This window comes from Geotrypetes seraphini, chromosome 18 (assembly GCF_902459505.1).
Source record: "Geotrypetes seraphini chromosome 18, aGeoSer1.1, whole genome shotgun sequence".
Classification (NCBI taxonomy): Eukaryota; Metazoa; Chordata; class Amphibia; order Gymnophiona; family Dermophiidae; genus Geotrypetes; species Geotrypetes seraphini.
This window is the reverse complement of record NC_047101.1, coordinates 7,333,197-7,357,391: the sequence shown is the minus strand read 5'-3', so window position 1 is coordinate 7,357,391 and position 24,195 is coordinate 7,333,197. Positions and strand designations below refer to the sequence as shown.

General features: G+C 44.3%; 1 protein-coding gene across 6 annotated transcripts in view; it reads left to right on the top strand.

Annotated features, from left to right (window-relative positions):
* ARHGAP26 (Rho GTPase activating protein 26) overlaps positions 1-24,195 on the top strand; it is a 247,681-nt gene that overhangs the window by 83,228 nt on the left and 140,258 nt on the right. For all 6 annotated transcript variants that reach the window (XM_033927266.1, XM_033927264.1, XM_033927267.1 and 3 more), the window contains exons 2-7: positions 1,617-1,712; positions 2,664-2,725; positions 4,742-4,813; positions 5,245-5,346; positions 17,216-17,326; positions 21,460-21,564. In XM_033927266.1, coding sequence (XP_033783157.1) covers positions 1,617-1,712; positions 2,664-2,725; positions 4,742-4,813; positions 5,245-5,346; positions 17,216-17,326; positions 21,460-21,564 — 548 coding nt within the window. The remainder of the gene's footprint in view (positions 1-1,616; positions 1,713-2,663; positions 2,726-4,741; positions 4,814-5,244; positions 5,347-17,215; positions 17,327-21,459; positions 21,565-24,195) is intronic.

The following is a 24,195-nucleotide window of genomic DNA, read 5'->3' as shown; positions in this document are numbered from 1 at the left end:
GATAGAAGGACTGTATTGTGCCATTATTTGCTTAATTTTTTTTTGTAAGGTGGTGTATCTTTATTTGTATGTTTTGCAAGTTTGTCTAGTGGCAAATTTATGCATCTGGTAGAAATGAAACAGTTCATTCAAGAATATATCTTAGTTACCGCGATAGAGTGAAGTGGTGTATGTTTGTTGCCATTTAGTGAATGCCATATTCGTGTATGTATTTCTAAGATGACTATAGCAAAAACCCCAAGACAAAATATTCTTAAAAGACACCAAAATATAAGTTAGGCGTGCCCTAGGGCATTGCAGGAAAGTTAACTCCCTAGACTCCACCAAAAATATATAAACCTCAAATCTAAATTTTTAAGATAAGGAGCATCCTCAGCGTGAGTTTGAAAGCTTTAAAGAGCGACTCAAAGAGCAGCTCTAGTGCTTAGAAGAGCAAAGCCAGCAAACACTGAGCAAAGATTACCACCCACTGCCAGCCTCACACCATCATCTGGGTGCTCCAGTGTACTTTAAAGTGCAAGTCAAGGGCAAAGAATGTGCAATAAATAAATATATATATAAAAGTGGAAGACAAAAAGTTCACTGTCCTAAGATGAGCACAGTCTAAAATCCTGGTTTACTCTTTCAGGATCTTGTGACCTGGATTGTCCACTGTTGGAAACAGGATATTGGGCTTGATGGATCTTTGGTCTGTCTCAATATGGCAGTGCTTATGTTCTTAGGTTGCGCAAACCTTAAATTTAAACATTTGCAAAATTCATGTATGTATATTTTTATATGTATTATTTAATGAGCTTGTGGAGCAGCCCTCGAGTCTGGTCTTTAGGATAAATTCCTGCTACACACTCTAGAGCAGGGATCTCAAAGTCCCTCCTTAAGGGCTGCAATCCAGTCGGGTTTTCGGGATTTCCCCAATGAATATGCATGAGATCTAGGTGCATGTACTGCTTTCAATGCATATTCATTGGGGAAATCCTGAAAACCCGACTGGATTGGGGCCCTCAAGGAGGGACTTTGAGACCCCTGGATTAGAGTGTCTATGTCAGGGATGGGCAACTCCGGTGCTCGAGGGCCGGAATCCAGTCGGGTTTTCAGGATTTCCCCAATGAATATGCATGAGATCTAGGTGCACGCACTGCTTTCAATGCATATTCATTGGGGAAATCCTGAAAACCCGACTGGATTGCGGCCCTCAAGGAGGGACTTTGAGACCCCTGGATTAGAGTGTCTATGTCAGGGATGGGCAACTCCGGTCCTCGAGGGCCGGAATCCAGTCGGGTTTTCAGGATTTCCCCAATGAATATGCATGAGATCTAGGTGCACGCACTGCTTTCAATGCATATTCATTGGGGAAATCCTGAAAACCCGACTGGATTGCGGCCCTCAAGGAGGGACTTTGAGACCCCTGCTCTAGAGCAAGGCTTCTCAAACCTGGCCTGGAAACCCCACAGCTAGTTGGATTTTTAGATTAGTGGTTTTTTTTTTTTTAGTGGTTATGTGTATGGAACAGCTGTTATCTATAGCTTGGCTGAGATTGCACAAATAGTAAAATTTCTCTGAAACTGTAATGTCGGAGCACTTCTTTTAACGAGATCTATCTGATTTTTCTTTTTCAGATCTGTCTTCTGCAAAGAGAAAATTTTCAGATTCTTTAAATGAATTTAAATTTCGCTGTATTGGAGATGCAGAAACCGACGATGAAATCACGATAGGTAAGGCTGAAGCCAGTCCGCCTCTAGTAACTTTACTAGATCTAAATCCATTTGGATAATCGGGTTAAGAGGGATAATGGTGACTTTTTGGCAAGGTGACAGACTGTTTTTTGTACAGCAGTTTCAGGACATATGACTGAAACTATTCCTGATGCTGTTGAGGCTTTAATTGCCTTATAACTGAGTGCTATATCCGTAGGGACACTGATTACCCCCCCTCTCTCCCCCCCCCCCCCCCCATGTCCAGGAGGATTGAGCCGGTCCTGGTTTTACTCCTATCGGAACCTGATGTTTGGTTTTCATAAGGAGATCAGAGTTCTGTACACATGCCCCGCCCTCATACCCACCCCTCACACTTAAGTACTAAAGGCCAGATTTAGGAAATGACACTGAAAAATAAGTGCCGGGAAAAGTCAGCACTAGGTTGTGGAGATCATTCTGGGACGAATGATGTCTGGTAGGGACTGAATGCAAGAACCTATGCCAGCCGAAACCTTGTGTAAATCCTGGCACACACGCTGGATGTGTATTCCCCCAAATTCTGTAACACCGTGCGTAATGGAATGTCCCTGACTCACCCATGCCCCTCCCAGGGCCGCGCCTCTTTTGGGTTGCACACGAGAGGATTTAGACACGGATCGTTAGAGAGTTGCATGCAACTAGATCACTTTCATATCCAAATTTCTGATAGTTAATGGCTTGTTAACTAATTTATGTGCACACCGAGCGTTTAAATTCCCAGGGGTACTTTGATGTTCCCAGGGGTACCTTGACGTTCCCAGGGGTACTTTGATGTTCCCAGGGGTACGTTGACGTTTCCAGGGTACCTTGACGTTCCCAGGGGTATCTTGACGTTCCCAGGGGTACTTTGATGTTCCCAGGGGTACCTTGACGTTCCCAGGGGTACCTTGACATTCTGTACTGAATGCTCATCTTGCTCTTCTGTTACAGCAAAGTCACTGCAGGAATTTGCAGCTGTTCTAAGGAACCTGGAAGATGAGAGGCTGCGGATGGTAAGAACAACAATAAATTACAAGAAGGGGTTTGTCCTGTAGCTTGACAGGTCTTAGCAGTAGCCCACATTGATAATTTCAGTCTCTGGTAACCTGAGCTGAGCTTGTGATGTCATAATGCCTCATTCCACCAATGCCTAAGATCCACCCGAGTCAGTGATGTCACAACGACTCGATTGTCCTATACTTTGCACTCTTAATGCATATAGCAGTGATTTCGATTTCTAGAGCCATTTGTTTGTTTCTTTAATTAAAGGGGGACGCTATCAACCTAGGTGGTGTTAAGATTATTGTACTGTTAACCGGGGTTGTTAGTAACTAGGTTGACTCTTGGATCCATCTTGAGAGACTCTTTGAATTTTGGCATAAATGTTGTCCAAAAAGAGAAACTTTGGATAAACAGACTTTTTATAAGCTCGGGTCACTCCTGAGGATGGATGTCCCCGGTCCATCCCTACAAACCTCTTTCACTTTGCACTATTCACTGCTGAAATTGATTGATGGCTGTTTTTAAAGACTTTGGGTTTGATATTCATTTTTTTTTTTTTTTTAATCTTTATTAAGTTTTCAAGACTAATACAAAGTGCAAGAAATTATACAAACATTAATAATCAAAATAAGCACTTATGTTCAGTCAATAACAATGGAGAAAAAATACCCCCCTCCCTTCCAATACATTCAATCAAGGAATAAACAACTATTTATTTATTCAATTTTCGATACTATCTAATGTAATCTATCTCACAATCTATCTAATGTACCCAGGGTCACGAGAAGCAGCATGGGTTTGAACCCAGAACCTCTGGGTGCTGAGGCTGTAGCTTTAACCACTGCAGCCACTCTAGAAATCAAAATGTAGCAATATAGGACAATCAAGCCATTGTGACATCACTGATGAGGTTGGCTCTTAGGCATTGCTGGAATAAGGCATTATGACATCACAATAGCAGTTCAGAGGCTGAAACTTTTCATGCTATTTATTTATTCAATTTTCTATGCTGTTCTCCCCAGGGGAGTTCAGAATGGTTTACATGAATTTATTCATGTACTCAAGCATTTTCCCTGTCTGTCCCGATGGGCTCACAATATATCTAATGTACCTGGGGCGATGGGGGGATTAAATGACTTGCCCAGGGTCACAAGGAGCAGTGTGGGTTTGAACCCCCAACCTCAGGGTGCTGAGGCTGTAGCTTTTAACCACTGCGTCACACTGTGTTGCTGTGTTCCCGTATTTAGCTTTTGCTGTAATGTTGCAGTTTTACTGCATAAAAAAAACGCACATCATCTCTGTGTTGTCCTACAGTATAAGGACACTGGTTAAGGAAGCTCTGAGAAGTTGCAGCTGCTGTTGTCCCACCTGTGCAGTTCAGCAACAGGATTTATGGCTAAAGAGCTCGTGCTCAAGCGTTCCTGGGAAGATCTTTCCCAGGGGGAAGGGGGGGTGCTGAATTGTGGCTGCGCAGGAACAGGGGAAGTGGAAGAAACGAGAGATGATCTCATACAGCACGTGGAGAGGCTGACCTCGGCCAGGGCTGATGCAGGAAGAATGCAGCGTGGGGGAATTCCTAACAGAAGGAAAAGTGTGATGTTCCAGGCGCAGTATCCCAGTAGGGGAAGAGATTCTGGCCAACCCATTTTGCTATTGGCATGATAAAAGCAGACGTGTGCCTGCAAAGCTTTGAAGAGTAAGGCCTAGATGGAGGGATAGGGAAGAGAACTTGGGCAGTACAGAGGACTTTTGCTGACCCCCCCAAATTTAATGTGAAGGTCGTTCTGCAGTGCCTGGACTGGAGGACAGAGCAAATGTCCACAAATAATGTTAACCTCCAAAAATTCTTCCCTAAGACCTGACACGTTAGCAGGTGTGGGATTGGAGTTAATTGCAGAAATGAAGGGGGGGGGGTGTTTCTTCTGTGCTTTCTGTAAGGGAAAAAAGGATACCGGGGGAAGAAAAATTAACATATTGTGAACCACAAGGTTTGTACCATCTGCTAATTCTGTGCTTGATTTTCCCAGATTGAGAATGCCGATGAGGTTCTTATCACTCCTCTGGAGAAATTCCGCAAGGAGCAGATCGGGGCGGCAAAAGTATGTGCCAGCAGAAAACTCTGAATTTGGAGAGGTGTTTTCTTCCCGATGACTTTTGGGCTGCTCTGTGCTATGTGATTATAAATGCAGCCTTGTGGGAAGCCACTTTTAACCTGGAGATGCTTTTCTGATCTCGCTCTCTAATTTCTGGGCAAAATGCCGACAGCAGTGGGTTCGCGCAGTTCAGGTAACTTGTGTTCCGTTCATTATTGATCGAACCTAATGAAGTTACAACGGAATTTGACTGGAATAAAGGTATAAAGTATATTGTAAGTCGCAGAAATACTGGCTTAGTTTGGCTTCTTCCCAGGGAGGAGATGGCCTGGCAAATCTTGGTTGGGTTGGGATCAAACACCAAGTTCACGTCATGCACTCGTTGGAAGTCCTGCAAAATTCGTTCCTCTTCATGACCTTGCGTTTGTGTTTTGCAGGAGGCCAAAAAGAAGTACGACAAAGAAACCGAAAAATACTGCAGCGTTTTAGAGAAGCATATGAGCTTGTCTTCCAAGAAGAAGGAATCTCATCTTCAGGAGGTGAGGTGGCCCTTCTGCACATTGCAGCAAATCTGGCTCCTAGAGCGATGGTTGATTGCTAAGTATTTATCTTCGATATCGTAACGAGCCAACAGAAATAACATTTCTGCAGGAATATACACCCTTCCATAGACAAATGAGGCACCAAATTAAAAAAAATATTTACATCGTGTTCACTTTTACATGTGACCTTTCACCTGCCTATTAAACTGGGACAGCTGTTGCACCCATGTTCCCACACCACCACCGTGCTGAACATCTGTTCTGTTGTACTCTAAAGATTTAGAGGTTGCATTGCACAGGGGTTTTACAGAATTTTTTTCTTCAAAGATGGGGAGAGAGAGGAGAGTGTAGTGTAAACGTTTGATATCTCAGAATGCACGTGGAAGAAATCAATGAGCGCCACTGAATATGTTGAGAGAGTTGAGGTCGGCAATGGTTATATTAAAAACCCCAACTCTGAACATAGAATTGATTGCGGTGATGTCAACTTGACATTGTCTGCATGAAAACACCAGCTGGTTTTGTGCCAGTGGTAAATAAAGATGATTGAGCTAGCTAACGGGTCCTTTTACTAGACTGCTTTAGTAAATGGGTTTAGCGCATCCTGGCATGGAACTTTCCTGCTCACGACGCCTATTTCTAGTATGGCCATAAATTTGCATGGCCACTGGGAAAAAATTGACGCGGGAGCGCCTTCCATTTGGGAGCTGCTAAGGGCCAGATTCTGTAAATGGCGCCTAAGTGCGGCTCTGTTGTGTGGTTGTCGGTCAAACCGCTAAGCGCCACTTGTACAATCACGCCTAGCCAGTATGTTAGGCCTGGTTTTACCGAGCCTTATTTACTGGCGCCTAACTCGGAAGCCTAAGTCAACCACACCTATTCTCCGCCCCTAACTATGCCTGAATTTCAAGTAGGTATCGGAGGATGCCTCAACTTTGGCGTCGCTAGGCGCCATACTGAGTTTTGCGCAGAACTCTTCATTTAATTGTTTAAAAAAAAAAAAGATCAATTAACATCAGTGGCGTGGTCAATGACTGCGCCATTTAAGTTAAGTTACATAGTTTGGGTTGCGTGTGGATTTTCGTTAGGCGTTTCTAGGTGTCTGCGATAAGGACGCCTAGTGACACCTTAACGTACTTGTTGTTTATAGAATCTGGCCTAAAAGCTCCCGCATTAACTCAGCATTATTCAGTGTGCGCTAGATTCCGTAAACAGCGTTTAAAGTGGAAGGCGCCTTAAAAAAATAGTGCTAGTTCTGTGCCAATCACACTTAAGCACTGCTTACAGTATCATTTCTAAGGTGCCTCTTTAAAACTTAGGTGCTGGTAATGTAGCCTATATTAAAGGCGCCTAAGTTCTTTTGAGAATCGCGCCTTTCTCTATCTCCGCCCCCAAACATGTCCATTTAGGCGTTAGGCACCATGCGATAGAACCAGGTAGGCGCTTTTCAGCCAATTAAAATTTTTATTCTAATTATGAGTTTGTTTAAAGTTCGTTTAGGTAATTAACGTAGGTACCTAGCTTAGGCGCACCTTTTTATTTATTTATTTATCATTTTATAATTATTTATCAAGTATAAACTTGTACAGAAAGTAAAATTCAAGTCAAAAGTACATAACCGTATTAATCAATTCAAATCGAGAATATAAGATCAATAGTACATAACCATATTAATCAGAATTGAATCCATAACATAACATATAGTTTACTTAAATTTTTAAACTCGAGTCCTCCATGCCGGATCAAGATGGAACCAGAGTGATTTTAATAACAAAAATAGAAACATAGAAACATAGAAAGATGACGGCAGAAAAGGGCTACAGCCCATCAAGTCTGCCCACTCTTCTGACCCACCCCATTAAGTCTGAGTGCTAATGACCTAGTTCCTTAACTCGACCCTCGTAGGGATCCCACGTGGATGTCCCATTTATTCTTAAAGTCAAGCACGCTGGTGGCCTTGATCACCTGCATTGGAAGCTTGTTTCAGTGATCTACCACCCTTTCTGTGAAGAAATACTTCCTGGTGTCACCATTAAATTTCCCTCCTCTGAGTTTGAGCGGGTGCCCCCTTGTGACCGAGGGTCCTTTGGGAAAGAAGATGTCGTCATAAAAGAAGAATGCCACGACTGATTTAAATTGAGCTCAGAGTTCCCTAAAAATACTTCTTATCTAGGGCTAGATCTTATCTTTTTCTTTCTCCAGGCGTGACAACGACGGGAAAAGCCGTCAGCTGGAAAGGTTCAAAAAAAGACATGTTTATGTGAGGAATAATGCTTAGGCGCATAATTGCAGAATCTGGCCCTTAGTGTGTGCTAATGTCGGAGCATAGCCGAATAGTAATTCCACGCTTATCTTCCACTGCAACAAGCTCCTCCCAAAAAGTAAGATATCACGCGATGAGCACGCTTGAATGGCAAAACAAACATAAACATATACAGACCATTTTTCCTGTGAAGTGCATGTTAGCACTTAACATGGTTTAGTTAAAGGGCTCCTAAGTTAGTTCATGAGTAGTTTCAAGAGCTTCATTCTCAGGCAGGGGCTAAGTAAGATGGGTTTTGGAAGTCCCCGACCTCAGGGCTGCGTCTGGAGGGAGTCTGACGCAATGCATCATAGGCTTGCACACATGCACATGACGTGAAGTCCCGAGCTCAGAGAGGTTCGTATGGGGGCAGAATGGGGCAGAGTTGGGGCAGGACCAGGAAGTATTTCTTCTCGGAAAGAGTGGTGGATCACTGGAACGGGCTTCCAGTGCAGGTGGTCGAGGCCACCAGCGTGCTCGACTTTAAGAATAAATGGGACATCTACATGGGATCCCTACGAGAACTGGGTCATTTGCACTCAGACTTAATGGGGTGGGTCAGTAGAGTGGGCAGACTTGATGGGCTATAGCCCTTTTCTGCCGTCATCTTTCTATGTTTCTATGACCAGTTGTCCTCTTTCTTAATAGAGGAAATGTGGCAACCCTAGTCAGAGCTTGTGAGGATGGCGTGGGCTTGGGGACAAACTTTGTCCCTGTGCCATTCTTTAATGCAGAGCTCAGCTTCTTGGGCTGCTTGGAATCGGAACCCTTCACTTATTATCAGATTGTTCCCTTGAAGGGTTAAGGGTAGTTGCAGTGCAGAATCCCTCTTAGGATATTATAGCACTGATACGTGTATAATATGTCGCCTTGGTTACTGAGGCAGTGCTGGCATAGAGTGGGGTGGAGAAGGGATGAGGCAGCAAGTCTGGATTTAATCATGTCCCTGGACTCGCTCATTATTTTTCATCGAACTGTGAAAATGGGCTCGGTTTGTTGGAAATAACAGGAGTGGAACCTTGCTAAAGCATCACTGATTCGCAATTGAAGATGAAACTGAAGGCTGCCAAGGAAACGGCCACTGCAGATTCCTTAAAAAAAAAAAAAAAAATCACCCCAGTGACGGTAATTTCAGCTGTTGCTGCAAGGATAATTGGAAGAAAGTGCTTCAGCCACGATCAAATCCCAGCTCCGCTGTGACGCTGAATGCTGGCGCCATCTACTGGTGCTGGAGAATATTCCCAGGAAAATGTTGCATGCAGTCCATTTGAACTAACGCCTCCATTTTTTGAAATGTTATAGATGTGCACAGTGCTGTACAATGGTGATAGGCACTTAGGTCCAATAATTCCCTGCCCAAAAGACCTCGTAAGGCAATAGCAAAGGCCGTTCGTGTGGCTTAAACCTGTGAAAAGGAGCTTTTAGGAAACCAACTAGCTGAACAAAACTTTTACTCCTATGGGTGCAATTTTACAGTGAACACCTATGTCCCTTAGATCAGTCCCAATGAATTCTACCCCTCTACCAGCAGATGGAGACAGAGAACAAAAACTTGTGAGCTCTTTCCTATATGTAAATGGAACTCTGCTGCTGTTACCCAGTTGATTTTTTATTGTTCATCATTTTTTTAGTTTTAGCCCACGCTTCATCCCTTTTTTACCCCCTCCTTTACAAAGCCATGCTAGCATTTTTAGTGCCGGCTGGCGCGGTAACAGCTCCGATGCTCATAGCAAAGAGTCTTCCTACTTTGAAAAATGATCTATCACCCATATTGAAAAAAACAGGGAAGAGGGTAGCTTTATTCAGATATTTGGCAACATGTTTCTAGATAATCTTTTGAGAAGCTGGTTAAAGATATCCTCGGAACTGGAGAATGACACGAGGACAAATTTTTCTCATCCCTGCAGGATCCCTCTATCCCCCATCCCATCCTTGCCAGCTCTGTCCCTGCACACATCCCTGCAACAGCTGTCCTCATCTGCACAAGCCTTGAACTCTTTAAAATCATAAGTGTTCAAGGCTTGTGTGGTTAAGGCAGAACTTGCAGGAATGGGACAGGGTCAGAACTCGTGGGGAAGGAACAGGTATATTGAGATCCCACGGGGACAAATTTGATCCCATGTCATTCTCTACCAAGTACATTATCCTAGCTATTTCTGCACACTGCCTTGCCTGCTCAGATTTGTGTTACGTTATTTTTAAAATACTTTATCGTTTGGACTTTACGTATTCGCCTTGTGTTCCAGCAGCGTTCGATTCTCCACATACCAGGACCCCTGAAAAAGACATCTTGTCGAAACACGGAGCGTGTTGGGTCTTGCACCACTAGTGGACTAGGTCCTTTTGATTTGCATGTGGATTTTTATTCTTGATGTGGATTATTTTGTTTGTTTAGAAGTTGGATTTTCAATGTATATTTGGAACTTTGATTCTTTCATTAAAGTCCATCTCGGAATCATCGCCATTCCACAGTGTTTTTATATTTTGACTTGGCCAGAAGGCGTAGGCATTCCTCCTGCCGGCCTTTCTTATAAAGGTCTGGGGGGGGAGGTCAAGGTGGGCTTTGGGGAATGGGGGGGGTCTGGGTTTCAGGGGGTGGGGGTCATGTGTTCAGGGGGGGGTTGCTGGCAGGAGGGAGTGGGCATCCCTTCTGCCATGGACTGTGTGTGTATGTGGCGGGGGAGGGGGGGTTCGTTGGCAGCGGCTGCAGGGAATGGGCATCCCTCCTTCCGGCTGACTTGCGGTGGAGTTTGGGGGTTCCCTGCCGCTGCTGCTCAGCTGGTCATGGCAGGGAGATTCCCTTTCCACAATCTGCTCAGCCGCAACGAGATTCTCTAAACAGTGCCTGCGACATGGACGCCAGTTAGAGAATCAGGGTGGTTGGGCGGGATTAGGTGTCTGTCCGTATAGGACGCCCGGGTGCAATTCTCAAAAGCCACTTAGGCAGCTGCTGAGACCGGGCGTCCAGTACAGAACCAGGCCCTTAGTTTTCAATTATCATTATTACCCCCTGCTCATCATTGCAACTTTAGTGTTTGTGAGCTATGAAGTGTTGCCCTTTCTTCCTTTCTAAAGTGAACCTCTTTCTTTCCAGGGTGTTGTAATCAGTCTTTTATTAAGTGACTTCACAAAGCAGACAGGAAGCCTTAGGGGGGCTGATTTAAGTTTTGGATTGGCATTTCTGGACTCCAGTGGTAGCTCGTGTCACGTGCCAGCTCAATTTTTGTGCTGGCACCGATGAAAACTGATGAGAATGCAGTGAAAAAATGTGAAGCAAATTGCCCTGTTTAATCCGAAGGTAATTTGAGCCCTGAAATTGGCTCCTGTCCCAAAAGACATGTGGGTCTGACATCTGGTGGCCAACTCGAAGGCAGAAGGAAAAAAAAAGTGAATTGGAAGGAATGAATGTGAAATGGCGAGCAGATGGGAACACTTCAACTGTTTGGTCATTGCATGACCCAGAAATGGCTCTAATTTACTGACCAGATTGTATTGGGAGGGATGTGGTGGTGGTGGGGGGGGGGGGTAATGTTGGCTTATATTCAGTGGAACAGCTGCTGGACTTTCTTTCCAGCACATTCTCTAACAGGAGGGCTTCCAGATTTGCTCTGGTGACCCCACATTCGAGGTGTGCATGGGGATGGGGACAACAGGAAATTTGCAGGGATGGTGAGGGGACAGTAGCAATATAATGGGGATGGGGGGGGGGCAGATTATGTCTCTGTGGGCATCTCTTCTTGGAACTCTTGGAACATCAACACATCAACAGAACATTCTTTTTCATTTGTTGGATGGACAATCGAGGAACGTAGAACGAAACGGAACTCTGGCTCTGTAGATGGTTTATGATTTTTTTTACAGAGTTTGATACGATGGACTGATATTGAGATTGCAATGCTTTTTACAATCCAGCACTACACTCGTTCGGGCACTTGTTTTTTCCTTTAATGCTGTTTGTTGCAAAACCTTATCTACCACGGACCCCTGAGGAAGGTTTGTTGTCCGAAACACGGACCGTGTCGGGTCCCTCGGTTGCTAATAAGGTTGTATATACCATTAGAGTTTGAAATAAACAGTGCCTGCATCTTGTACATAGTCTGCAGTTGTTTTTGGTTTTTACTGATACAATTTTAATGATAAGCATGAAATTTTCTTGTATATATTTAACAATCTAATGTAAAACTTGGATTTGTATACCAAAATGAGCTCAAATCGGTTAACAAAAAAGCTATAAGACAAAAGAATCATTAAAAAAAAAAAAAAAAAAAAGATAACTCAAAAACATAAGGAAGCTAAAAAAAAAAAAGAGAATTATTAGTGGATAAAGATTATTTTCATAACCTAGAGACTGAAGATCTAAATATTGTTGGAATAATAATGTTTTCGTAGATTTGGGAAATAATTGAAAAGAATATATTGCTCTAATAAAGAAAGGGTTTTGTGTTCATTTTTCTGCGTTTCTGTGACTTACTAAAATTTAGGGCAGATAAAGACCGTATGGCCTAACCATTTATTTGTTTGAAAAAATTTCTTACCCGCTTAATACCTAAGCGGATTACAATAGAAACATACATAATCAGATAGACTCACACATAATGTAAACACAGCGTCATCTCTTCCAAATCCCCCCAACACGGAACATCTGTTTAAAAAAAAAACCAGCATGTGACTAATCAAAGTTTGCATAAAGCGACCTGTAAAATTTAACACCAAAAGCTGCTAAAAAGATTTCACCAACAAAGTAAGTTTTTAATTGCTTTCTAAAAGACATCTTATCTTTACCTAGGGCTCCTTTTACTGAGCTGCGATAGCGGCTTTATTGAGCTGGCATTAGTTCTAGCCGCATAGCGCGGGTTTAGCGCACGCTAAAAACGCTATCGCCAGAGCAGGATTAATTCGTCGAGGGCCCCTAGGCACCTAAGTACACTGGACCCCCCCTGCCCCGCCCCACCCCCACCAAGCGCCCAGGCGTAAACAGGAAGCTGCGTCGGAGGGAAGCTTTGGGCAATTACAGCTCTCGTTGCCTTTCTTTCCTGCGTTGCTTGCTTGTCTTACTTTCCGTCGATGGGAGGGGGGGGGGTGCATTGCTGATCGATGCTGGAGGGGCCCATCGCCGTTTGGAAAAAACAACGTTGATGCCCTCCTTCATCGGGCCCCCCTGACCATTTCGGGCCCTATACACGTGCCTACTTGGCCTTTTGGTTAATCCTGCCCTGGCTTAGTAAAAGGAGCCCTTAGTCTCAAATATCCTGGCAAAGCATGCCACAAAGGTGGACCCTGCCACAGAAATGGCCGTTCTTTGTGTCTTCTTAGAGTGAGCCTCGCCAAGTGCTTCAATTGATAACCTAATTGCAGAATGTGATCTTAATGATCTCAGTGGTAAGTACTCTTTCAACTGTTGCAGGAACCATGGCTGGGTGTGTGGTGAAAAGGGCGCAGGAGGGGGAGGGAGGGCTGGATAGGTATCACGGGGCACCTCCCACCCGCGCTGCACCACTGCCCAGCCCTCTCCATATTGCAGTGCCAAAGAACCACCAGACCAATAACACATCCATAAAAGGCCCTTTCATTAACCAGGGGTGTCAAAGTCGGTCCTTGAGGGCTGCAATCCAGTCGGGTTTTCAGGATTTCCCCAGTGAATATGCATGAGATCTATTTGCATGCACTGCTTTCATTGTATGCTTAGAGGGGATATGATAGAGACTTACAAGATCATGAAGGGCATAGAGAGAGTAGAGAGGGACAGAAAGAGAGAGAGAAAGGGAGACAGAAAGAGAGAGAGAAAGGGAGAGAGACAGAAATAGAGAGAGATAGATAGAGAAAGATTGGAGGAACTGGGACTCTTTTCCCTGGAGAAGAGGAGACTCAGAGGGGATATGATAGAGACTTACAAGATCATGAAGGGCATAGAGAGAGTAGAGAGGGACAGAAAGAGAGAGAGAAACAGAGAGAGAGAAAGGGAGAGAGACAGAAATAGAGAGAGATAGATAGAGAAAGATTGGAGGAACTGGGACTCTTTTCCCTGGAGAAGAGGAGACTTAGAGGGGATATGATAGAGACTTACAAGATCATGAAGGGCATAGAGAGAGTAGAGAGGGACAGAAAGAGAGAGAGAAACAGAGAGAGAGAAAGGGAGAGAGACAGAAATAGAGAGAGATAGATAGAGAAAGATTGGAGGAACTGGGACTCTTTTCCCTGGAGAAGAGGAGACTCAGAGGGGATATGATAGAGACTTACAAGATCATGAAGGGCATAGAGAGAGTGGAGAGGGACAGAAAGAGAGAGAGAAACAGAGAGAGAGAAAGGGAGAGAGACAGAAATAGAGAGAGATAGATAGAGAAAGATTGGAGGAACTGGGACTCTTTTCCCTGGAGAAGAGGAGACTTAGAGGGGATATGATAGAGACTTACAAGATCATGAAGGGCATAGAGAGAGTAGAGAGGGACAGAAAGAGAGAGAGAAACAGAGAGAGAGAAAGGGAGAGAGACAGAAATAGAGAGAGATAGATAGAGAAAGATTGGAGGAACTGGGACTCTTTTCCCTGGAGAAGAGGAGACTCAGAGGGGATATGATAGAGACTTACAAGATCATGAAGGGCATAGAGAGAGTGGAGAGGGACAGAAAGAGAGAGAGAAACAGAGAGAGAGAAAGGGAGAGAGACAGAAATAGAGAGAGATAGATAGAGAAAGATTGGAGGAACTGGGACTCTTTTCCCTGGAGAAGAGGAGACTTAGAGGGGATATGATAGAGACTTACAAGATCATGAAGGGCATAGAGAGAGTAGAGAGGGACAGAAAGAGAGAGAGAAACAGAGAGAGAGAAAGGGAGAGAGACAGAAATAGAGAGAGATAGATAGAGAAAGATTGGAGGAACTGGGACTCTTTTCCCTGGAGAAGAGGAGACTCAGAGGGGATATGATAGAGACTTACAAGATCATGAAGGGCATAGAGAGAGTAGAGAGGGACAGAAAGAGAGAGAGAAACAGAGAGAGAGAAAGGGAGAGAGACAGAAATAGAGAGAGATAGATAGAGAAAGATTGGAGGAACTGGGACTCTTTTCCCTGGAGAAGAGGAGACTTAGAGGGGATATGATAGAGACTTACAAGATCATGAAGGGCATAGAGAGAGTAGAGAGGGACAGAAAGAGAGAGAGAAACAGAGAGAGAGAAAGGGAGAGAGACAGAAATAGAGAGAGATAGATAGAGAAAGATTGGAGGAACTGGGACTCTTTTCCCTGGAGAAGAGGAGACTTAGAGGGGATATGATAGAGACTTACAAGATCATGAAGGGCATAGAGAGAGTAGAGAGGGACAGAAAGAGAGAGAGAAACAGAGAGAGAGAAAGGGAGAGAGACAGAAATAGAGAGAGATAGAGAAAGATTGGAGGAACTGGGACTCTTTTCCCTGGAGAAGAGGAGACTTAGAGGGGATATGATAGAGACTTACAAGATCATGAAGGGCATAGAGAGAGTAGAGAGGGACAGAAAGAGAGAGAAAAAGGGAGACAGAGAGAAATAGAGAGAGAGAGAGAAAGGGAGAGAGAGAGAAAGAGAGAGAGAAAGAGAGAGAGAAAGGGAGACAGAAAGAAAGAGAGAGAGAAAGGGAGACAGAAAGAAAGAGAGAGAGAGAGAGAGAGAGAGAAAGATTGGAGAAACTGAGTCTCTTTTCCCTGGAGAAGAGGAGACTTAGAGGAGATATGATAGAGACTTACAAGATCATGAAGGGCATAGAGAGAGTAGAGAGGGACAGATTCTTCAAACTTTCATAAAATAAAAGAACAAGAGGCCATTCGGAAAAGTTGAAAGGGGACAGATTCAAATCAAATGCTAGGAAGTTCTTCTTTACCCAACAAGTGGTGGACACCTGGAATGCGCTTCCAGAGGACGTAATAGGGCAGAGTACGGTACTGGGGTTCAAGAAAGGATTAGACAAATTCCTACTGGAAAAGGGGATAGAGGGGTAGAGATAGAGGATTACTGCACAGGTCCTGGACCTGTTGGGCCGCCGCGTGAGCGGACTGCTGGGCATGATGGACCTCAGGTCTGACCCAGCAGAGGCATTGCTTATGTTCTTATGTTCATTGGGGAAATCCTGAAAACCTGGCTAGATTGCGGCCCTCGAGGGCCGACTTTGACACCTGTGCATTAACTTTTCCAACTGGGTTTTTTCCCCCCTTATTTCCTGGCCCAACCTGCATTTAAAAGAACTTGTAAATTCAAACAAAATATAAAATGTTTCCTGAGGAGAGATACGATAGAAATCTACAAAATTCTGAGAAAAGTAGAACAGGTACAAATGGATCGATTTTTCACTCCGTCAAAAATTGCAAAGATTAGGGGGACACTCGATGAAGTTACAGGGAAATACTTTTACAATAGGAGGAATTTTTTTTTCACCCAGAGAATAGTGAAGCTCTGGAACGCGTTGCCAGAGATTGTGGTAAGAGCGGATAGCGTAGCTGGTTTTAAGAAAGGTTTGGACAATTTGAGAAAGACGTGGGGGAAGCCACTCTTGCCCTGGGTTGGTAGCATGGAATATTGCTACTCCTTGGGTTTTGCCAGGTACTAGGGACCTGGATTGGCCGCCGTGAGAACAGGGTTAGGGTTAGGGCTTCATGGACCATTGATCTGACCCAGTAAGGCTATTCTTATGTTCTTAACATAAAACAATAGGCATTACTTTGTTAAAAATACATGAAAACCGCATCCTTATTAAAATTGTTTTCTTAAATATCAGCCAGTTCCCAGCCTTGATGCCAACTGGGCTAGAAGACCAAAGGAGCAGAAGGAAATTGTTGAGTCCAAAAGTAAAATTTGTTACATTGTACAAGAGTATTTCTCATAAGCTTTCTGAAATTTCAACATGAAAATGCAGTTGGGTGAAACCAGAGGGGGATGCAAGATTTGGCCAGATACCAGTCGAGGATGCAGCTGGTTCTGGCTTCTTGCACTGGATGCCTGTTTCCTGTTTTCTCTTGGACAGGACTGAAGGACAACATGAGGAAGACATAACTGCATAGGCAGCGGATCACTGCTTTGTTTAGGTGTGTGTGTGTGGAGGGGGGGGGGTCCAGGGGCTCTCCCCTGGGCCCCAGTGGAGCCCTGAGGCACAACCTCTCACCAGCTCTTGACTCCTCCACTCACCTCCTCCCAGCACTGTACACTTTCAGGCAGCCGCCGTGCAGTTAAGGAGCAGGCCTTCCCATAGAAGTAGAATGAAGGGTTCTGGGTCAGACCTGGTCATTGACGCTGTGCAGCAGCTGCCCTGAAGATTTAAAAGTGCAGCGCCAGGAGGTGGTGGGGGAGTAGAGCCATAACCAACTGGCGACCACCAATCCTTTGGGAGGCTGTGGCCCCTATGGCTTCCCCCATTCCGACGCCTATGCATAACTGGAAGCCAGGGCTAGCTTTTCCTGTGACTGACAGCTGGCCTGGCCTCAAGTGTCTTTTTAAACATAGCAGTTTTCAGCCAATCGTAGTTCCGATCCACTTTTAGCGACGTACCAACATGAAGAGAGGTTTTTCTCCCGGCGCAGTCAATGATGTGATCTCTTGGTCTGATTGCAGGCAGACAGTCAAGTGGACCAGGTGCAACAGCATTTCTATGAGGTCTCCCTGGAGTATGTCCTCAAAGTGCAAGAAGTCCAGGAGAGGAAGATGTTCGAGTTTGTAGAACCTGTAAGTACTATAATGATGCTTTCTTACCGTTAAGGTCCGAGTCCTTGCCTGAAGCGCGGTCATGAGAAGATCAAACTGCCTACAAGCTTTAAGCTTCTGTCTAAGCTTCACTGGCTTCCAGTAATCCTTAGAGTTCACTACAAATGTGCCTGCCTAACCTTCAAGTCTCTACACGGCATCCTTCCTCCCCTTTTTCCACTATCTTGGAACTCCTCGAACCCCAACACCACCAGATCTACTCAAAAATCCAAACTATCCTTCCCCTCTTTAAAGGGCATATCCCATGCAGGAAAATTAGGGACTTCCCTCTCCTTCAGGATCACCGAACTCTGGAACAGCTTTACTATCCCACTTCGGAGTCTGACCTCCCTCCAACTCTTCCGAAAACATTTAAAAACATGGCTTTTCTCTAAAATGTAACGACCTCTCCCTCTTCGATATACTAAGTCTCTCTAAACTTCTCTGTACCAAGTTATACTTTTCTTCTATATCAATTCCTGTAAACCGTGCCGAGCTCCACTTCTGTGGAGATGATGCGGTATACATACTTAAGGTTTAATTTAGTTTGATGACTCGATCTGTAAAACTAACGGCGGCAACAGCCCCGAAGCCCTTTAAATGTCTGTGGGCTTTGGGGTGTTAGCGCAGCGGGGGCCGCTAGTGTGGCTTTGTAAAAGAGGCCGTAAGTTTTAGTTTTAAAAAAATATATATTTGACAAGTACGATCCCTATATATTCAGTTTTTCTCTTATTTGGAACCGCCTTTGAGATAATTTTTGATTCTGATTTGTATTCCTCTGAAGAAACACTTGATAATTATTGTCGGGATTTTGTAGACTTCGATCGTGTCTCCCTTCAACCGTCTCTTTTCCAAGCTGAAGAGCCCTAACCTTTTAGTCCCACCTCCCTCTGACATAGACTTTCCCCTCTGCTAGTAATCGATGACCAAAGCAGAGAGATTTTCTTTGCTTCAGTGCAAATATTCATGTTCTAGTTCTACGTAGTGCTACCAGAGACATGCTGCACTGTACATTAAACAGGTAAAGGCAGTCCCTGCTTGAAAGAGCTTACAGTCTAATTATGATAGACAGACGGGACAAAAAGGGTGAATCTCTACACGCTGCTGAGGGAATTTCAAATTACTGAAATATCTCTTTCATCGTACGGTAAGGGAAATTCTACAGGAAAAGGCAAAATTTGGAACAAAAGTGTCCCTGTGAAAGTGGAAATACCATTGACTTTATTTTATAATTGCAGTTTTGAAAGTTGACGCCTCGGGCTGCGGAGCGATAATAAAGCCTTCATTATGCGAATCCCTTGGAAAATTTCACTTTGCCAGGAATGTGTTTTGTTGCAAAAGTTTTGTGGCTCTACTGACATGAATAGATTGAGACAACCAGGTTAGGAGCTGGTCGTGTTTTTTTTTTTTTTTTGAGGAGACTATTTAAAAACGTTTTGTGTGAGTAGGCCCGCGCTTACCCATGTGAAAATGCCCCCATTGCCGTGCTGGTGAAAGCAGACACACCGATTCACAGCAGTTTTGGGAAGGGCCAGGGCCATATCGAGGAGGTGAAATTCCTATGTGTACTTTGCATCTATTTCAAAGCAGTGAAAACAGCAACCAGTAGACTTATTAAACCTTATAATATGGAATTCGTTACCATCACATAAGAACATAAGAAGCGCCATCTCCAGATCAGACCTTCGGTCCATCAAGCCCGGCGATCCGCACACGCAGAGGCCCAGCCAGGTGTACACCTGGCGTAATTTTAGTCACCCATATCCCTCTATGCCTCTCGTAAGGAGATGTGCGTCTCATTTGCTTTTAAATCCTAGAACAGTGGATTCCGCAATAACCTCCTCTGGGAGAGCATTCCAGGTGTCCACCACTCGTTGCGTGAAGCAGAACTTCCTGATATTTGTCCTGGACTTGCCCCCCTTAGCTTTAGTCCATGTTCTCTTGTCCATGTCACATTGGACATTGTAAATCATTTTTTTTTCTTGCTCTATTTTGTCATAGAAACATAGAAAGTGACGGCAGAAAAGGGCCAAGGCCCATCAAGTCTATTGACCCACCCCCCTAGCTACCCTTGAGAGATCGCACTCTGATGACCCATCCCCTCTTAGAGATCCAACATGAGCATCCCATCTGTTCTTAAAATCTGGCCCGCTTCTGGCCTCGATCACCTGTACCGGAAGCTCATTCCAATTGTCAACCACTCTTTTGGTGAAGAAGTACTTCCTGGTGTCGCCATGAAACTTCCCGCCCTTTATTTTCAGCGGATGCCCCCTTGTGGCCGAGGGTCCTCTAAGAAAGAAAATATCATCTTCTACCTCGATGCGACCAGTCTCAATCATGTCTCCCCTCTCTCTACGTTTGTCGATTCCTTTCAGTATTTTGAAAGTCTCGATCATATCCCCTCATAGTCTCCTCTTCCCAAGGGAGAACAAACCCAGTCTCCTAAGTCGTTCCTCGTATTCCAAGTTCTCCACACCTTTTATTAGCTTCGTTGCTCATCTCTGCACCCTCTCCAGCAGTTTTATATCCTTCTTTAGGTTGGGAGACCAATGTTGGACACAGTATTCCAAGTGTGATCTGACCATCGCTCTTTAAAGCGGCATTATAACTTTCTCGGATCTATTTGTGATTTCTTTCTTTATCATGCCTAACATTCTATTTGCTTTCTTTGCTGCTGCCGCGCATTGTGCCGACAGTTAAGGTCTGAGCAAAATTTAGATAAGTTTAAGGGTAGCCTTAAAAGCTTCTTATTTAAAGAAATATGATTGCTAAATGATCTCTGGGTCCGTCCTTACCAAATTCTGTATCCCTTATATTCAATCTGGATATAATTCCTCCCATTTCCCTCTTGCTTTTAACCTTAATTGTTCTCTTTTCTTTTAAAATTCTGCTTCTCCCTACTATCCTATTGTTTTCATGTAAGTAATGTCGTGTCACTAATAAGTATGTTAATTGTTCCCCATTTTAGTTTTTAAATTGTTAAACGCTTAGAATTTATGATTAGCGTTTTATCAAATTTGAATAAAACTTGAAACTTGAAAAGAAGTTTCCAGCATGTTACAAAAATTAAACAAATTTACATATACAAAGATGCTCATTTTCAAAGCGCTTAGACACCCAAGGAGCTCCTTTTACTAAGCTGCGTAAGAGCATTAACGCATGGAATAGCGCGCGCTAAAATGCCCGCACCTTGGACGCTAACGCCAGCATTGAGCTGGAGTTAGTTCTAGCCGCGTAGCGCGGGTTTAGCGTGCGCTAAAAACGCTATCGCAGCTTAGTAAAAGGAGCCCAAAGTACCATAAGGTGTTGATTTGGTGAATAAGGAAGCAAACGAAACGCTAATCCCTGAAGAAGCCCTGTGTGAAACGGCAGAGTCCTCCGTTGGGTATTTGAAAGCTAAGGGGCTCCTTTTGCGAAGGTGCGCTAGCGGTTTTAGCGCACGCAGCAAAATACCGCGAGCTACATCGCGCGCTTCGCTTCTAGAACTAATACCGGCTCAATGCTGGCGTTAAGGTCTAGCCCGCTCGGCAGTGTAGCATGCGCTATTCCGCGTGTTAAAGCCCTAACGCACTTTAGTAAAAGGAGCCTTAAGTGTTTCCTCTTTCCAAAGTTTTATTTACCATCTAATGCAGGGGGTCTCCAAAGTCCCTCCTTGAGGGCTGAATCCAGTCGGGTTTTCAGGATTTCCCCTATGAATATGCATTGAAAGCAGTGCATGCACATAGATCTCATGCATATTCATGGGGGAAATCCTGAAAACCTGATTGGATTCCGACCCTAGAGGACCGGAGTTGCCCATGTCTGAGCTAGATGCATTTGGAATCGTCGCTATAAAGCAGGGATCTCAAAGTCCCTCCTTGAGGGCCGCAATCCAGTCGGGTTTTCAGGATTTCCCCAATGAATATGCATGAGATCTATTTGCACGCACAGCTTTCATTGAGTGCTAGTAGATCTCATGCATATTCATTGGGGATATCCTGAAAACCCGACTGGATGGCGGCCCTCGAGGAGAGACTTTGACACCTCTGGCAGAGAGAGTTCAAAATTGCACCTGAATGAAAAGAATTGCTGTTGAAAAGGAATGAGCTAAATCCTTTCATCATTTTCTGTTACAGCTACTTGGTTTCCTTCAAGGACTCTTCACTTTTTACCATCACGGCTACGAATTGGCCAAAGATTTCAGCGACTTCAAGACGGAGCTAACCATCAGCATACAGAATGTAAGATGGAGGGGGACCCCTTGGTCCAGTTCTTTTCAAGGCCGCGGAAGATTTATGGGCAGTTTTTGGTGCCATGTTTCACGTGAAGTTTCCTGAAATTACCCAGCATGCCTTGGTTTTACAGAAGGGGAAAGGCTTATGCAATGTAATATGTAAGGAACAAGTAGTGTCTTATATACTCAAATATAAATCCAGCCGAATATAAACTGAGTTAAAAGGGGGGAGGAGGGGGGGAAGGTTGACTCAAATATAAACCGAACTCATGGCAGTCTCACAAGGATACTGTGGAGTGGAGGAGTGGCCTAGTGATTAGAGCTGTTGCCTTAGCACCCTGAAGTTGCGAGTTGAATCCTAGCGGGCTCCTTGTGACTCCATTGTGAGCCTGCCAGAACAGACAGTATACTTTGGCGCACCTGAATTGGTTGAGGTTTTTTTTTCATGAAAAAGCAGTAAATAAACATAGCGACCGCTGTGGGAATTTGTGTCGGCCATTTTGAGTTGTGAGACTGCATGGGTCAGGAGTATAGGAGGATTGCTCTTGCCCTGGCTCACCACTGAACCAGCAGGGCTTAAGGTAAGGCCCAGGGACAGGCCTGCAATGAGCCTAACAGGAGGAGGACTTGAATATAAATCGAGACCCCCATTTTGGGGCCATTTGTTTTGGCCCCAAAATCTAAGTTTATATTTGAGTATATACAGTAATAATAATTTGAAAGAACACAGCACCCCTCATGCAGATTCTAGTAGATAAGGGGCCTGTGTTGTCAGTAGAATCCCTTTTTGGTCTATTCCTATTTCTATGTTCCAAAACAGCATGGAGTTTGATATACTGTAGATCTAAAAACTCCCAGAAAGTTTTTAAAGTTGGAACCTAAGCAATGCCTCCTCTGGGTCAGACCTGAGGTCCATCTTGCCCAGCAGTCCGCTCATGCGGCGGCCCAACAGGTCCAGGACCTGTGCAGTAATCCTCTATCTATACCCCTCAGCCCAATATTCACCTTTTGCTACCCAGGCATCCCTCTTTAGACTCAGCCAGGGACTTTCAGCTGCATACTCTGGATCACGCCATGGAAAATTGTCCAATCGTCTCACTCCTGTCCCCTAATTCAGTGAACTTGTGCATACAATTCTCCGCGTAGTGCACAAAGCGGCAAGCTCAAGTGTCAGATATGAGCGCGCTGCTTAATTAGCTGCTAATTGGCATTGATGTACACCACACTGATATTATAATCGAAGAGCGGTATATAAAATACAAATAAACACGAACATTATCAACCAATCATTTGCTATAATTTGTTAATTGGGGTGCTGATTTACCCTTATTTGGAATTCTGCAAATTGTGCATGCAAAATCCATAGCGTGGACCTGGGAGGGCCACGGGCGGGCCAAGGGGCGTGTCTCGCACTTACGCAGGTTGTAGATTACCAGCAGCTAACACGCCCAACGAAGAACATGATGGCCTGAGCATTTATACCAGCCGTTGACTTGGCATTCGTATGGTAGTTATGTGTGTTGGTGCCGATATAGAATTAATTTACAGGGTGCAACATTCCAGTGCCTAAGTCTAGGCCACCTGTGGAGAATTTACCCGCTATCTGGGCAGTGCCAGGGTGGTCCAGGTGAAGAGCTAAGATGGAGCATCCGGTAACTGTCCAGACCAGTTAGAACAGCGCAATAGCAGGCGGTTTTCATATATCTGAGTATCCAACGCTGGCACCAAGTATCCAGGTATAGATTTAAAATCCCTGGTCAGTGTCTGAATTTGGTGCCGACCCAGTGTTTGCATATCGGGGGAATAGCAAGGTGCCCGGCTCCTTAATGGTCCTGTTTCCTCAGCTGTGAAATGTCCAAATACCAGATGGTATCAGCTGATAATGTGAGTTTTATCAGTGAATTAACTCGTGCTATTTGTTTAACAAACTTCTATCCTGCCTAAGTGGCTTACAAAAACGTATGCATAAAATATAATAAAATCTATAGCATGATATTACAAACGGTAGCATGACTTAAAAATCATTCATCCTGCACTTACCATTCCCCATAAAAACAGGACTCAATTTGTCGATTCCCTAATCTATTTTGCCGTTTTGCAGCTTAGCGCTAAAAATAAATCGGGTGCCATTAGAGTTAATTGATTTGGCCTGCAAGTTTTGCTCGTGGATAGCAGTTGCTCTACCTCGAGCGTTTACAATATAAAACTTGTACTCCGTGGTTGCACATACGGACAGCAGGGATTTTAAGTTTCAGTCTCTAAATACGAAAGTATATTCTGGAGGACATGCTACAAATTAACATCGTTAGTAAGATGTACTGCTGCTCCTTGTGACCTGGGGCAAGTCGCTACTGAAAGAGCTCCCGATTAAAAGCAAGCTGAAATTCAGGATCCTGTTGCCGACACACAAAATCGTTCACCTTTCAGCCACACTACATCAGCACACATCAGCATGCGCACTGCGCTCGAGCCAAAATCACCTTCTGGGAAATTCCCTCCTTCAGAGACATCAAATACAAAAAGCGTCAGTAAAAGAATGTTCTTGGTGATGGCTCCAAGGTGGTGAAACGCCCTTTCTAAGGAGCTAGAACTAGAAAAGGACACCGGAAAGTTCTAGAAAGGGATGAAGACCATCCTC